A 17,459-nucleotide genomic window follows, 5' to 3' on the forward strand; every position below is an offset into this window, starting at 1 on the left:
AACACAGTGTGTCCTCAGCCGAAATCGACTCCCTCCCCGATTCATATTCATACACGGTGGGCGCCAAAAACAAACTCTCGTCGGCAAATATTCGGTGTATGCGAGATTACCGTCCTATCCCCAACCGACTAATATTGCTATGATGTAGTAGAAATTTGAAACGGGGGCTAATTTTGTAAATTTCCTCGCATTTGAGACAAGCGACGCCCTGAATACATGGTTCCCCCCTTCCTCTCTACCTCCCTTTTCCCCATTCATACTTCGTGGGCGCCAAAACACCCTCTCCACCCCACATTCCTCCGTCCGCCACCCCATCCACCGCCGTCCTCCTCCACCATGCCGGAGCTGATACCCCGATGCCACCTTCCATTACAAGAGATCGACCTCTCTCATCCACGGCTTCGGACCGGGATCCTTGCATCCCATCCTCTCGCTTCATCCCCGCCGTCGTCCACCTTGCCGGCGCCGCTCCTATGACCGTCTCGTCCACCGCGCCCCGCCGCCACCGTCTACCCTCCTAGATCTGCTTCCACGCCGCCGACAGCCATCGCTACCGCAGCACCGTCAAATTCTCAGCAGATGCGTACACGGCGCCGCACCAGAGGCGGTACTCTTTCGTATCTGCTCAACTTATTTATCGCAGCAAGAAAATAGATCGCCACTACTTTACTCTGATTTCTTGTCTTGGTTGCGAAGTTGCCTTTGTCCGGTTTGCACCTTCAGATCCGCCATGGCACGCTCAACACTATACTCCCAATGCTTATGGTTTTCCCCTTTATATTCCACACTAGTTAAATCACAGTAGACTAAATTTCAAAATATGGTCAGTCGATTTTTCAGAGCTCGCCAGAGTTCGCCGGTGCGAACGAAGGGGCTCGGGTGGTTGTGAGGCCTCGACGAACGAAGAAAACTCGACGCGGGTGGGGGTTGGGGCGGGGGTGGGGGGTGGGGGTGGCGGAGGAACACAGGCGGCGGGGGCCGGTGGTCCGGCCGGCGGCCCGTGCGTGTTCTGTATGGGAAGAATCAGAGACGAGGAAGAAGATGGGTTAGGAGACATAGGATCTTCGTCCAACCGCCTGAAAAGGTCGAGAGACGGCTGGGAGTTGCATTCTTAATGCGCTCTGGTTCATCATGTGTGGGCACTGCGCAACCAACATTTTATTATCCAAAATCTGCTTGCTCTTCTTTACCATGTTCCTCTTCCGTTCTTCTTTAATATGTACTCTCTCCGTTCCTAAATACAAGTCTTTGTATAGATTCCACCATGGACTACATATGGAGCAAAATGAGTGAATCTACACTCTAAAATGTATCTGGATACATCTGTATGTGATCCATAGTGGAAATCTCTACCAAGACTTATATTTTGGAACGGAGGGAGTATGATAGTAGTACAGTATGTTCCTTGTACTGAAGATGAGCAGGGATATTTGCAGTGTAGAGGTCTATACGGTCGGTTGTGATGGACACTTTGAGCCTCTTTGATTCGTAGGATCTTGTAAACATAGGAATAGGATTTGTAGTCACCTGCCCACTTGAATCCTATAAGAATAGCAAGGAAATGCGGGGAGCTGTGTCGCCTTTGAGAGTAACACTGATATTAACAGTACCACACCTTCACTTGAAGAAAGCTGGTATCCGAAGCCTTTCTAGCCGTACTGGCAATACTAGCACATATATTCCAGCAAGTTCCACATTGCTGATTTTACTCTGATGCTTATGGTTTTCCCCGTTATATCTACACTATGATCTGTGTAGCTGCTTTGTGTCGCACTAGCAGCAGTCCACTCTTGAAGCTAAACACTGCAATGACTTACAAAATTGGCACCAAGGCATTGAGTGCCATTCTGGATGCAATGAAACTCATACGCTCCCCACCTGTTGATTCTTGTTCAGAATATGATCCTAATGACTCTTGTTCAAAATTGCCACATATAGAGAGACAGCATGGAATTGCATTTCTTTGGGCGCTGTGATTCATCATGAGTGGGCAACCAACATTGTATGCAATGAAGCGGAACCTCAAGAATATGCTTCCTCTTCTATTCTTTAACATGTTCCTCTTTGTTTATTCTATATTTAGTACGTACAGTATGTTCCTTGTCAGGAAGGGGCACAGGGACTCTGCAGTCAACAGCTGATAGAGTTGGCCTGTACGTGATCGATAGGCTTTCAATTACTAGCGGCAATATAACACCGTATTTTCAAGCCAGTTCCACTTTCCCGATTTATATATCGTGGTTATGGTGTACCCCTGTTATGTACACTATGATCTGCCTAGTTGCTGTGTGCTCTTGTTATCATGGTTTGGCAATAAACTCTCTATACAGTATATTATGAACCTATCATCTGCCAGCTATCCTTACTTCTGGAGCCTATTTTTTTGTGTACTTGTGCCAGATTATATAAATGCACGCACCATATTACAGCACACATGAGCTCTCTCATCAGAATCCAGTGATAGCACACAAGTGTTTACAGGGGCGCCCCTATATTAGAATATCATCTGCATTACAAAGATAATCTCACAACTATTTATGTTTCCATGGTTCTCAGATATTATACGCAATTATAGTGAATATTAGAATCCGCGCATCAGAAGAATATTGTGGAACACTGCAATGACTTACAAAATTGGCACCAAGGCATTGAGTGCCATTCTGGAAGCAATGACACTCATATGCTCCCCACCTGTTGATTCTTGTTCAGAATATCATCCTAATGACTATTCTAACCTCGAGGAGTCAAAGGCAGATGGCCTGTCATGTTCACCCATCAAGGTGTCTGTTCTAATTTGGCAAGGTTTTATTGATTGCGTGTATCTTGCATATGTTGTCTTGCATTTCTTCTACTTTGTTGCACCGCCATCTTCTTAGTTTACTCATCATATAACTCGAGATGCCATGCCCATCCATTATTAATACATATTCATCTGTCATCATACCATGTTTTTCCACTCAAATGCTGTTCTTGTGCATCAGACATCAAAAAGGAAGAGGGTGATTGCCGAACCTGAAGGAACACCAGCAAAGTCCTGGAAAAACATGGTGGTGCCGGAGAAATCAGACAGCGCCCCACTTATATTGGCTGTACAACCAGTGACACAAAACGTAGGACCGGCTCCAGCAGACTGTACCCATACTTCACTGGCCACACCACTAGCCCCACCACACAGGACCTGCACTCCAGCAAAAGGTATTACCGATTTCATTTGCCATAGCACCAGTCGTACCACAGAAAAATCCCACTCCAGCAAAAAGTACAGCAAGTCCACCAGCCGAAGACCTATCCCAACTGCAGAGACGGCCAATTCCTGCAGATTGGAACCCCATTCCATTTATTCCCAGTTTAAAAGACAATGCTTTCAATGTTGTTAGGGACTACGTGCATATATTCCCATCATGGGAAGATTGTAGTGAAGACAAACACCATTTTCACATCTTCCTGTCCAACTTACGTGTAAGTGCTATTATTCATGGTTATTATTTTCCTGTTTTCTGCTGATCGAACACATCAATGATTTACATTACATTGTTGTAACTAGGCGAGGGTCAATCTGGATAGTCATGACGAGGAAAGCTTGCTTGTGCTTTTCAAGGAAGCATTGCAGCAGTATCGGTGTTACCTGAGGAAATCACACTTTGATGGCAAGTCTATAAACGAATTTCCGGTGAAGTCTCCTGTGCTAAATTTAGAAGACATTGAATGGAAAAACCTTGTTATGCACTGGTCTCGTTCCTAGGATGAGGTACTGTCTATCAAATCACATGACAATTTGAACTTCTACTTTTCCGCATGTGCCTTACGGATCTTTTTTGCAGGAAATCTGCTCGAAGAAGAATTCCGGTTTGAAAAGAACGACAGGATATCGCAAATATGTTGCCCGCTGCTTTGCTCTTGTTAGTACCTGTTGTCCTGTATCACTGTACTTGCATACATACCTTAATAGGCCGAAACTAATATCTGGCCGAATTACTAAATGGGCCTTTAGCAAGTGGGCCCAAAAGCATAGCGTCCAGTTAACAGGCCGAATCTGATATGGGCCATAATTGAGACCAAAGCCTCTTAAAGGGCCGGACCTGATCTGGGCCGTGATTTGGCCCAGAACGTGGGAGGCTTTTAACGGGACGGATCTCATATGGGCCATTATTAGGCCCGGAACATGGCAGGCCATTAATGGACCGGATCAAATATGGGCCGGCATTTGGCCCAAAACATGGCAGCCAGTTAATGGGCCGGCCTAGTAGGGTCCTCAAAATCTTGTGGGCCTACAGCTGGGCCGGCCCATTAGTGTCGGTGAAATCTCGTGGGCCTTTAGCTAGGCCGGCCCATTACGATCCGTAAGCATTTTGTGGGCCTTTACCTGGGCCGGCCCATTATGGCACACAAAAATCTTGTGGGCCTTTACCTGGGACGGCCCATTATGGCCCGCGAAATCTTGTGGGCCTTTAGGTGGGCCAGCCCATTATGGTCCGCAAAATCTCGTGGGCCTTTAGCTGGTCCGGCCCATTATGGTCCGCAAAATCTTGTGGGCCTTTAGTTGGGCCGGCCCATTTAAACTTGATGGGCCATGCCACGTGTCGACGTATCATAGGCGCCTTCTGTCCAATGAGTGGATGACATCTGTCCCAACGATGAGCCGACACGTGTTTCCTCCAACCAATGATGATTTTACACGTGGAAAATCCCCATTGGTCGCGGCTGTTAACGGGTTATCGGATCCAAAACCCGAACCGATAGATTAACGGTGTTCCGTTACGGTGGATGTCACGTGTCGGTCACCCTTGACGAAAGCACTTCTGTGACGCGCGATTTATCGTCATGGAAGTGGACACTTCCGTGATGATAATTTTGGTAATGTCATGGAACACTTCTACGACAGCACAGGTATGACTATCTTGATTCTGTCATAAATTTGTCATGGATGTACATGCATGACAAAAAACGCGACCTACTGTGACAAACACGTATCATCACGGAAGTGTATTTTTTGTAGTGTGGAATGGTTCCGGGTGAGTTCGGGCATTTACCGGAGTACCGGGGGGTTATCGGAACCCCCGGGGAGTGTATGGGCCTTATTGGGCCTTAGTGGGAGAGAAGAGGAGGTGGCCAGGTGGAGGGCGCCCCCCCCCCCCCAAGCCCAATACGAATTGGGTGGGGGTCGGCCCCATTTCCTTCCCTCTCTCTCCCCCTTCCTACCTCTCCTACTTTAACTAGGGAAAGGGGAATCCTACTCCCACCGGGAGTAGGACTCCCCCCTTGGGAGCGCCATGACAGGGCCGGCCCTCCCCCTCCTCCACTCCTTTATATACGGGGAGGGGGCACCCCATAGACACACCAGTTGATTGTTTAGCCGTGTGCGGTGCCCCCCTCCACAGATTTCCACCTCGGTCATATCGTTGCAATGCTTAGGCGAAGCCCTGCACCGATAGCTTCATCACCACTGTCATCACGCCGTCGTGCCAACGAAACTCTCCCTCGACCTCAGCTGAATCTAGAGTTCGTCGGACGTCTCCGAGCTGAACGTGTGTAAATCGCGGAGGTGCCGTACTTTCAGTGCTAGGATCGGTCGGATCGTGAAGACGTACGACTACATCAACCGCGTTGTCATAATGCTTCCGCTTTCGGTCTAGGAGGGTACGTGGACAATACTCCCCCCTCTCGTTGCTATGCATCTCCTAGATAGATCTTGTGTGATCGTAGGAATTTTTTTGAAATTACCACGTTCCCCAACAGTGGCATCCGAGCCAGGTCTATGCGTAGATGTTATATGCACGAGTAGAACACAAAGAGTTGTGGGCGATAATAGTCATACTGCTTACTAGCATGTCATACTTTGATTCGGCGTTATTGTTGGATGAAGCGGCTCAGACCGACATTACGCGTACGCTTACGCGAGACTGGTTCTACCGACATGCTTTGCACATAGGTGGCTGGTGAGTGTCTGTTTCTCCAACTTTAGTTGAATCGAGTGTGGCTACGCCTGGTCCTTGTTGAATGTTAAAACAGCACACTTGATGAAAAATCGTTGTGGTTTTGATGCGTAGGTAAGAACGATTCTTGTTAGAAGCCCGTAGCAGCCACGTAAAACTTGCAACAACAAAGTGATATGGTCAAGGCATGATTGTGATATAAATTGTTGTATGAGATGATCATGTTTTGCAACAAAGTTATCGGCAACTAGAAGGAGCCATATGGTTGTCTCTTTATTGTATGCAATGCAATCGCCATGTAATTGTTTTACTTTATCACTAAGCGGTAGCGATAGTCGTGGTAACAATAGGTGGCGAAACGACAACGATGCTACGATGGAGATCAAGGTGTCACGCCAGTGACGTTGGAGGTCATGACGATGCTACGATGATGGAGATCATGAGCACAACATGATGATGGCCATATCATGTCACATATTTTGATTGCATGTGATGTTTATCCTTTATGCATCTTATGTTGCTTAGAACGTCGGTAGCATTATAAGATGTCCCTTACTAAATTTCAAGGTACAAGTGTTCTCCCTGAGTATGCACCGTTGCTACGGTTCGTCGTGCCGAGACACCACGTGATGATCGGGTGTGATAAGCTCTATGTTCACATACGACGGGTGCAAGCCAGTTTTGCACATGCAGAATACTCGGGTTAAACTTGACGAGCCTAGCCTATGCAGATATGGCCTCGGAACACTGAGACCAAAAGGTCGAGCGTGAATGATATAGTAGATATGATCAACATAGTGATGTTCACCATTAAAAACTACTCCATCTCACGTGATGATCGGACATGGTTTAGTTGATTTGGATCGCGTGATCACTTAGATGATTGGAGGGATGTCTATCTAAGTGGGAGTTCTTAAGTAATATGATTAATTGAACTTTAATTTATCATGAACTTAGTACCTGATAGTATTTTGCATGTCTATGTTGATGTAGATTAATGCATGTGCTACCGTTCCTTTGAATTTTAATGCGTTCCTAGAGAAAGCTAAGTTGAAAGTTGATGGCAGCAACTACACGGACTGGGTCCGTAACTTGAGGATTATCCTCAATGCTGCACAGAAGAATTATGTCCTGGAAGCACCACTAGGTGCCAGGCCTGCTGCAGATGCTACTGATGACGTTAAGAACATCTGGCAAAGCAAAGTTGATGACTACTCGATAGTTCAGTGTGCCATGCTTTACGGCTTAGAATTGGAACTTCAAAGACGTTTTGAACGTCATGGAGCATATGAGATGTTCCAGGAGTTGAAGTTAATATTTCAAGCAAATGCCCGAGTTGAGAGATATGAAGTCTCCAACAAGTTCTACAGCTACAAAATGGAGGAGAATAGTTCTGTCAGTGAACACATACTCAAAATGTCTGGGTATCATAATCACTTGACTCAACTGGGAGTTGATCTTCCAGTTGATTGTGTCACTAACAGAGTTCTTGAATGACTGCAACCAAGCTATAAAGGCTTCGTGATGAAATATAATATGCAAGGGATGAACAAGACTATTCCTGAGCTCTTCGCGATGCTAAAGGCCGCGGAGGTAGAAATCAAAAAGGAGCATCAAGTGTTGATGGTCAATAAGACAACTAGTTTCAAGAAAAAGGGCAAAGGGAAGAAAGGGAACTTCAAGAAGAACGGCAAAAAGGTTGCTCCTCAAGAGAAGAAACTCAAGTCTGGACCTAAGCCTGAAACTGAGTGCTTCTACTGCAAAGGGACTGGTCACTGGAAGCGGAACTGCCTCAAGTATTCGGCGGATAAGAAAGATGGCAAAGTGAAAGGTATATTTGGTATACATGTTATTGATGTGTACTTAACTAATGCTCGCAGTAGCGCCTGGGTATTTGATACTGGTTCTGTTGCTCATATTTGCAACTCGAAACAGGGGCTACGGATTAAGCGGAGATTGGCTAAGGACGAGGTGTCGATGCGCGTGGGAAATGGTTCCAAAGTCGATGTGATTGCGATCGGCACGCTACCTCTACATCTACCATCGGGATTAGTTTTAGACCTAAATAATTGTTATTTAGTGCCAGCGTTGAGCATGAACATTATATCTGGATCTTGTTTAATGCGAGACGGTTATTCATTTAAATCAGAGAATAATGGATGTTCTATTTATATGAGTAATATTTTTTATGGTCATGCACCCCTGCTAAGTGGTCTATTTTTATTGAATCTCGATAGTAGTGATACACATATTCATAGTGTTGAAGCCAAAAGATTGAAGTTAATAATGATAGTGCAACTTATTTGTGGCACTACCATTTGGGTCATATCGGTATAAAGCGCATGAAGAAACTCCATACTGATGGACTTTTGGAATCGCTTGATTATGAATCACTTGGTGCTTGCGAACCATGCCTTATGGGCCAGATGACTAAAACTCCGTTCTCCGGAACAACGGAACGAGCTACTGACTTATTGGAAATAATACATGCCGATGTATGCGATCCAATGAGTATTGATGCTCGTGCTGGGTATCGTTATTTTCTCACCTTCACAGATGATTTGAGCAGATATGGTTATATCTACTTAATGAAGCATAAGTCTGAAACATTTGAAAAGTTCACAGAATTTCAGAGTGAAGTGGAAAATCATCGTAACAAGAAAATAAAGTTTCTACGATCTGATCGTGGAGGAGAATATTTGAGTTACGAGTTCGGTCTTCATTTGAAACAACATGGGATAGTTTCACAATTACCGCCACCTGGAACACCACAGCGAAATGGTGTGTCCGAACGTCATAACCGTACTTTATTAGATATGGTGCAATCTATGATGTCTCTTACTGATTTACCGCTATCGTTTTGGGGTTATGCTCTAGGGACAGCTGCATTCACTTTAAATAGGGCACCATCAAAATCCGTTGAGACGACGCCTTATGAACTGTGGTTTGGCATGAAACCAAAGTTGTCGTTTCTTAAAGTTTGGGGCTGCGATGCTTATGTGAAAAAGCTTCAACCTGATAAGATCGAACCCAAATCGGAGAAGTGCGTCTTCATAGGATACCCAAAGGAAACTGTTGGGTACACCTTCTATCATAGATCCGAAGGCAAAATCTTTGTTGCTAAGAATGGATCCTTTCTAGAGAAGGAGTTTCTCTCGAAAGAAGTGAGTGGGAGAAAAGTAGAACTTGATGAGGTAACTGTACCTTCTCCCTTATTGGAAAGTAGTTCATCACAGAAATCAGTTCCAGTGATTCCTACACCAACTAGTGAGGAAGCTAATGATGATGATAATGAAGCTTCAGATCAAGTTACTACCGAACTTCATAGGTCTTCCAGAGTAAGATCCGCACGAGAGTGGTACGGTAGTCATGTTCTGGAAGTCATGTTAGTAGACCATGATGAACCTATGAACTATGAGGAAGCGATGATGAGCCCAGATTCCGCGAAATGGTTGAGGCCATGAAATCTGAGATGGGATCCATGTATGAGTTTCGATACTTTTCTTGAAATTGACTGGATTTTGAAGAAAATGCACTCAACCTAACAAATCCTGATCAATTCAAGTGGAGACCCACCACAAGCAGAGAACAAAAAGCCTAAGAGTGGTGACCAACCATCTGCAAAAGGAGTAACAGAGCAAAGCGGAGAAGAGATAAAGTGTGGACTTTGGTGGACTTGCCCGATGATCGGCAAGCCATAGAAAATAAATGGATCTTTAAGAAGAAGACCAACGCAGACAGTAATGTTACTGTTTACAAAGCTCAACTTGTTGCGAAAGGTTTTCGACAAGTTCAAGGAGTTGACTACGATGAGACTTTCTCACCCGTAGCGATGCTTAAGTCTGTCCGAATCATGTTAGCATTTGCTGCATTTTGTGATTATGAAATTCGGCAAATGGATGTCAAAACTGCATTCCTGAATGGATTTCTGGAAGAAGAGTTTTATATGATGCAACCGGAAGGTTTTGTCGGTCCAAAGGGAGCTAACAAAGTGTGCAAGCTCTAGCGATCCATTTATAGACTGGTGCAAGCCTCTCGGAGTTGGAATAAACGCTTTGATAGTGTGATCAAAGCATATGGTTTTATACAGACTTTTGGAGAAGCCTGTGTTTACAAGAAAGTGAGTGGGATCTCTGTAGCATTTCTAATCTTATATGTAGATGACATATTGTTGATTGGAAATGATATAGAATTTCTAGATAGCATAAAGGGATACCTGAATAAGAGTTTTTCCATGAAAGACCTCGGAGAAGCTGCTTACATATTGGGCATCAAGATCTATAGAGATAGATCAAGACTCTTAATTGGACTTTCACAAAGCACATACCTTGATAAAGTTTTGAAGAAGTTCAAAATGGATCAGTCAAAGAAAGGGTTCTTGCCTGTGTTACAAGGTGTGAAATTGAGTCAGACTAAAAGCCCGACCACCGCAGAAGATAGAGAGAAAATGAAAGTCATTCCCTATGCTTCAGCCATAGGTTCTATCATGTATGCAATGCTGTGTACCAGACCTGATGTATGTCTTGCTATAAGCATAGCAGGGAGGTACCAAAGTAATCCCGGAGTGGAGCACTGGACAGCGGTCAAGAACATCCTGAAATACCTGAAAAGGACTAGGGATATGTTTCTTGTTTATGGAGGTGAAAAAGATCTCATCGTAAACGGTTACGTTGATGCAAGCTTTGACACTGATCCGGATGACTCTAAGTCGCAAACCGGATACGTATTTTTATTGAATGGAGGAGCTGTCAGTTGGTGCAGTAACAAGCAGAGCGTCGTGGCGGGATCTACGTGTGAAGCGGAGTACATTGCTCCTTCAGAAGCAGCGAATGAAGGAGTTTGGATGAAGGAGTTCATATCCGATCTAGGTGTCATACCTAGTGCATCGGGTCCAATGAAAATATTTTGTGACAATACTGGTGCAATTGCCTTGGCAAAGGATTCCAGATTTCACAAGAGAACCAAGCACATCAAGAGATTCTTCAATTCCATCCGTCATCAAGTGTCGGAAGGGGACATAGAGATTTGCAAGATACACATGGATCTGAATGTTGCAGACCCGTTGACTAAGCCTCTTCCACGAGCAAAACATGATCAGCACCAAAGCTCCATGGGTGTCAGAATCATTACTATGTAATCTAGATTACTGACTCTAGTGCAAGTGGGAGACTGAAGGAAATATGCCCTAGAGGCAAAAATAAAGTTATTATTTATTTCCTTAATTCATGATAAATGTTTATTATTCATGCTAGAATTGTATTAATCGGAAACTTAGTACACGTGTGAATACATAGACAAAACCTATAGTCCCTAGTATGCCTCTACTTGACTAGCTCGTTAATCAAAGATGGTTATGTTTCCTAACCATAGACATGTGTTGTCATTTGATAAATGGGATCACATCATTAGAAGAATGATGTGATGGACATGACCCATCCGTTAGCTTAGCACTATGATCATGTTAGTTTCATTGCTACTGCTTTCTTCATGACTTATACAAGTTCCTCAGACTATGAGATTATGCAACTCCCGAATACCGGAGGAACACTTTGTTGGGTTGGGTTGGCATAGATCGAGATTAGGATTTGTCACTCCGTGTTTCGGAGAGGTATCTCTGGACCCTCTCGGTAATACTCATCACTATAAGCCTTGCAAGCATTGTGACTAATGAGTTAGTTGCGGGATGAAGTATTAGGGCACGAGTAAAGAGACTTGCCGGTAACGAGATTGAACTAGGTATTGAGATACCGACGATCGAATCTCGGGCAAGTAACATACCGATGACAAAGGGAACAACGTATGTTGTTATGCGGTTTGACCGATAAAGATCTTCGTAGAATATGTAGGAACCAATATGAGCATCTAGGTTCCGCTATTGGTTATTGACCGGAGATGAGTCTCGGTCATGTCTACATAGTTTTCAAACCCGTAGGGTCCGCACGCTTAACGTTCGGTGACGATCGGTATTATGAGTTTATGTGTTTTGATGTACCGAAGGTAGTTCGAAGTACCGGATATGATCACGGACATGACGAGGAGTCTCGAAATGGTCGATACATAAAGATCGATATATTGGAAGACTATGTTTGGACATCCGAATGGTTCCGAGTGAGTTCAGGCATTTATCAGAGTACCGGGGGGTTATCGGAACCCCCCGGGGAGTATGGGCCTTATTGGGCCTTAGTGGGAGAGAAGAGGATGCGTCCAGGTGGAGGGCGCCCCCCCCCCCCAAGCCCAATCCGAATTGGGTGGGGGCGCCCCCCCCCCCCCCCCCCTTTCCTTCCCTCTCTCTCCCCCTTCCTTCCTCTCCTACTCCAACTAGGGAAAGGGGAATCCTACTCCCACCGGGAGTAGGACTCCCCCCTTTGGCGCGCCATGAGAGGGCCGGCCCTCCCCCTCCTCCACTCCTTTATACGGGGGAGGGGGTACCCCATAGACACACAAGTTGATTGTTTAGTCATGTGCGGTGCCCCCCTCCACAGATTTCCACCTCGGTCATATCGTTGCAGTGCTTAGGCGAAGCCCTGCGCCGGTAGCTTCATCATCACCGTCATCATGCCGTCGTGCTGACGAAACTTTCCCTCGACCTCAGCTGGATCTAGAGTTCATGGGACGTCTCCGAGCTGAACGTGTGTAGATCGCGGAGGTGCCGTACTTTCGGTGCTAGGATCGGTCGGATCGTGAAGACGTACGACTACATCAACCGTGTTGTCATAACGCTTCCGCTTTCGGTCTACGAGGGTGCGTGAACAATACTCTCCCCTTTCGTTGTTATGCATCTCCCAGATAGATGTTGTGTGATCGTAGGAAATTTTTTAAAATTACCGCGTTCCCCAACAGGAACATGGGCAGTGTTCACAGAAACGTCGGTCGCGGCAGCACCGCCCAGTCCACGAGCGACACCATGGTCACCAAAAAGATTCCACGATGGCAGTGCACGACCCCCTTTTAGGCTGAGGAGTAGGTGACCAACATATAAGGGTGGCTCCCATTATCTCTTAGAAATGCTAGAAGCACATGGTTAGAAGGGAGTTTTGTTATGGCTACACATGTATGAATAGCGCGTGCGCTCGCATAGACTTGGAAGCACATGGTATGTGAAGAAACAAATAGCCAAATTATAACCGCTTGTAGGAGTAATTGTTTTGGAAGATAACGGGCCGTGACTCTTTTTTTTAAGAAATTAGCGGGGCGTGTCTCCTTTTTTAGAAACATTTGTAATCTTATTCATACTAATAACAATTACAACCTAAACTTTTAAGAAAATAGAAGTAACTCCTCTGACTAAGAATTACAATGAAATATCTTGCAAACACCTTCTTTGTTGTATCAATCTCTGCTAGAAGAAATATTCCAAATACTTCAGTAAAGACGCTGCAATTGGACTGGAGCAACGATGTTGCCACTCTTTCACCCGTACAAGCATTATCAATAACGTTTTTGAAAGCGCCTTAAGTTGCTTATCCCAAAAGATGGAAAGCCTTGATCGATGAACGTGCTTGGGTCGGGGATGATCCCTTATAAGTGCATGCCATCAAATCACAATATCTTCCACATTGCTGAAAGCTTTCAACTCCACAATTAATCAAACCAATAAAAAAAGTTTGACACACCAACATTAACTCATCAGATCCCAGTAATGGGTTCTGTGAAGTCTCTAACCTCATGGCACCGCCAAAAGAACGAGAGTAAATTTATTCTCACAAAATATGATGATTTTTTTATCATGTATATAAGAATGTTTTTTTTTGCGGGAAATGTATAGAAGAATGTTAATCAATCATTTAAAAAATAATAATATTGGTGCGCTATGTAGTAAACCAGAGGGAAATGTTGAATGTGTATAGAAAAAATGTTGAACAAGTAACTGAAAACAGTTAATCAAGCATTTTGGAAAATGTTGAGTGTGTACAGAAAAAATGTTGACTATGTATTAACAAAATAAGAATAGAATTGATCATGTATATAAAAATGTTAATCAAGCATTTAAAAATTTATTGAACAAAAAATGTTAATCAAGCATTAATCTTTTCAAATGTGTATCGAAAAATATTGACCATGTATTAGAAAAATGTTAAACTTTTTTTTGAAAACTATTAATCAAGGATTTAAAAAATGTTTAAAAAGTATATAAAATGTTGACCATGTATTCAGAAGTTAATCTTGTATTTGAAAAGTGTTAACCAAGCATTTGAAAAATGTTTAAAATGTATGTAGCAAAAATGTTAACCATGTATTACAAAATGTTTAATTTGTACTGAAAAATGTTAGACATGTATTAGAAAATGTAGTTGACATATAAAAAATGTAGTTTAATAACGAAAAGAAGAAACAAAATAAACAAAGTAAAAAAGAAAAAAATGAAGAAACCAAGTGCAAAAAGTAATGAAAATGGGAAAAAAAGGAAAGAAGAAAACCTTCTCAAATTGCCTCAAGTAAGACGGAACCCGTACTACTTACCATGAATGGGACCTGGGTGGAGTGGCTAGCAGCGCCCGCGATTTCCCTGGAGACATCGATCCCTGCTTCTCCCCTTTCCTCTGCTATTTCAACATTCTATGCCGCGCGAATGGGTAGGCCCAATACAAATTGCTCGCCCCAATAGGAGCTCCTTTGCAATATCCAGGCCGCATCTGCGGATCAAAAATGAAACTTCTTTCGCCGGGTGCAATTTCCTCCGATTCCGCGTGGTGTCGTTGGATATTGCTCATGCATGTACCCTCTGAGGAACTGTGAGACGTACATGTGTCGTCCCATTTTGTCATTTTTTTCCCGTGTTTTGGTTTCGCCGGTAACATTTTAGAACCTTCCCCGTTAGGTTTTACTTCTTTTGTGTGTGTTTTTCTTTTCGTTTTCTCCTGCTTTTTTCTTTACTTATTTTTATTTAACTTTGGAAATATTTTTGAAATTGAAAAACATTTTTCTTAGTTTGCGAACATTTTGAGATTTGGGAACAATATTTTAAATCTGAAAACAATCTTAAATTTTTGTGTTTTTGTTAAATTTGCGTGGAAACTGTACTGCCAAAAAAGAAAATCAAGTTCGAGGGCTATTTCCCCCTCGAGCCGCGTTTGGGTATAACCGCACTTCTTTGGTTGGGTGCAAGCAATTTTGTCCTCGTACAACATGTACCACTCGGATTTCCTCAAAAAAAGAAAAATGTAGTACCGCTCGGACCACGAAGAGGCTTCCAGAGACATTACTTGTCGCAGACATATGTACGAGGGGACGGGACGAGGTGGACACCCGTCCGCTGCTTCGAGAGACATCGCCGCGCCGCCAACCCACAGCCTCCAGCCTCATCCGCCATCCATGGCGCTGCGTGCCCTGATGGCGAGGGTGCGGACTTCCGCCCCTGCGCTCCGCCTCCAGACGCCGGCCCTCGGCTTCTCCCCTCTGCCCGGCGGCCGCCCCAACTTCCACTCCGCCGCTGCTGCCACCCGCCGCCTCTCCCCTCCGGCCGGCGGTCGTCCCTGCCTCATCTCCACCAGATTCCTGGTACCTCCCGACCCCTCCTCTCTGATACGCGCTGCTGGTTCAATTTTGTTGTTTTGACCCCTCCTCATCTCTGCAGATAGTTTTCCCTTTGCTATTTCACACAATCCCTGCACTGCACGAATAAATCATGTCGGCCACTAGGTTCAAAGGATATGTTTGCTTGTTTCCTGGGCGTATTGTTATTGAAACTACTTCCTCCGATTCGAATCAATTGTATAGAGGCTGCGTCAATTAATTTGGATCAGAGTGAGTATCATTATTGCTGAGTGTGGAGTTTATGCGGGCAGTAGATGGCTGGGCGTAAATAGATGCATGTGCAGCCATGTTGTTGATATCTTCCATGATCTGCTGGGGCGGTTTGACCATGGGTAATGCCAGAGCTAAACTTTGTATGTAAATCTCACACAAAAGTGAATAGGATAAATCTGGATACTAGTACCCTAGTGATTTATAATCGTTAGAAACATAAAACTGCTATAGTTTTGTAATCTTTGGGGCACCCCTAGTATGTAAAATTTCCACCAGTTTTCTTATGTTCAATTCTAGAAAATGCAATCACATTTTATCGAAACCAACCCTGAGATTCTAGGCATTGCTCTAGATAAAGGCCTTTGTGAAAAGATTCTAGACCTGTTGTATCAAACCACATTTAAAGGTCAGGCTGGTAGAAACGGCAGCTTATATAGACATCGAATATGCTATAGGGCTTTTTTAGTAGAAATATCTTTACCCCCTGCCCATTACAAATTGTACCATGAAGCATCTAGGTTGAACAAGCATAGATTAGTCAAATCTTCCCCTTTGTGCTGCTTCCTTGGATGATTGTTGAGATTTTGATTTTTAGATCCTAGACAAATGATCTTTTTAGATGTTTCCTTTTCATTGTACAAGTATATATGTATATGGCTCGTTTTAAACAGTGTGCATTCCCCTTTATCTTGTAAACACTAAATGGTGGGGTGATTATTCGTTCACTGTTTATTGTTATTTTGAACATTGATCCTAGCTAATAGTATTATTTTCAGCAACTTTTGTAAAGCAGATACAAGTACAAGCTGCCTTAGAAGAGGTGTGAGGTTTCTTATTTAACCAGGATTTCTCTATTTTTATTGTAGCGCACAAGAATTAACTTGGAATCAGCTAGCCAGGAGGAGCTCTTACGAGAGGCAACCTTTTTAGAGGAACAGATCAAAGAGTGTCTGAACCGTACGCTGTATGATTATGATTTCCCTTTTCTAACCTTAATATTAGTTTTATTCTGTCATTTAATAAATAATCATACAACTATACATGTTTTTCTAAAGCAAGGAGAAGGAGAGGTCTGATCTAATCATGAAGGATACTTGGAGTACTCTAAAGCGTATGGCCTGTTGTGCTGTTGTGGTGAAAGTCATAGCATTTTTCATTTCTCCTAGTGAACTGGCGGAAGAAGATGAGGTGATGAACTAGTGGAAGAAGCACTTGATGAACTAGCTAGCGGAACAAACTGAGGTGATGAGCTAGTGGAACAAGCTGAGATGTCTTATCATCAGCTAGCTGTGAGCTCTTAACGAGTAGTAGGTTACATTATAGGGAACTCATGTATTAATATGCCTATCAGCCATGTGTCAGTACTTCATTATGTTATATAGAACTCTGAGTTGTTAATAGGTTATGTTAGGGAACTCATGTATTGAATATTGATATGCGTATCAGCTATGTATGGGTGTCTATAGCTATGACTATATATGGATATTCTGAGGAATTGACAATGCTTGAATATATATAAAGAAGGAGCAACATAAAAATGTTGCTACAAAGTTTTACAGGGCGTAGGTGCCTAGAACAGTACACACAGGAGTACAAATTAATCTGGGTTTGGAAGTGGGTAGTTTATACAGCACACAAATATTAGTACAAATTAATTTGGGTTTGGAGGTGGGTAGTTTCGTCATCCGACATCCAGTGAGTTGAAGACGAAGACTGCAAGATGTCATGTTTGATGAGGCTAAGAAGGGCAGCAGCGCTTAAGGAAGAACCCTTGAAAAC

The 17,459-nt window shown here is 43.7% G+C and overlaps 1 protein-coding gene and 1 pseudogene across 1 annotated transcript; one reads left to right on the forward strand and one right to left on the reverse strand.

The window, feature by feature from the left end:
* The window catches only part of LOC123170567 (2-methylpropanoate--CoA ligase CCL4-like), a 44,615-nt pseudogene extending 31,728 nt beyond the window's left edge, over positions 1-12,887 (reverse strand).
* A 2,248-nt stretch (positions 12,888-15,135) lies between these two features.
* On the forward strand, positions 15,136-17,194 carry LOC123166384 (uncharacterized). The gene is made up of 3 exons (XM_044584181.1): positions 15,136-15,431; positions 16,547-16,644; positions 16,736-17,194. The coding sequence occupies exons 1-3, from the start codon at positions 15,150-15,152 to the stop codon at positions 16,878-16,880; spliced, it is 525 nt and encodes a 174-aa protein (XP_044440116.1). The 5' UTR covers positions 15,136-15,149; the 3' UTR covers positions 16,881-17,194.
* The last annotated feature ends 265 nt before the right edge of the window (positions 17,195-17,459 follow it).

This window comes from Triticum aestivum, chromosome 7D, assembly GCF_018294505.1.
Source record: "Triticum aestivum cultivar Chinese Spring chromosome 7D, IWGSC CS RefSeq v2.1, whole genome shotgun sequence".
NCBI lineage: Eukaryota > Viridiplantae > Streptophyta > Magnoliopsida > Poales > Poaceae > Triticum > Triticum aestivum.

Coding starts and splice junctions, on each gene's coding strand:
- LOC123166384 (XM_044584181.1), top strand. CDS start 15,150: ATGTACGAGGGGACGGGACGAGGTGGACACCCGTCCGCTGCTTCGAGA. Junction 15,432..16,546: donor TCATCTCCACCAGATTCCTG/GTACCTCCCGAC, acceptor TTTTTATTGTAG/CGCACAAGAATTAACTTGGA. Junction 16,645..16,735: donor GAGTGTCTGAACCGTACGCT/GTATGATTATGA, acceptor GTTTTTCTAAAG/CAAGGAGAAGGAGAGGTCTG.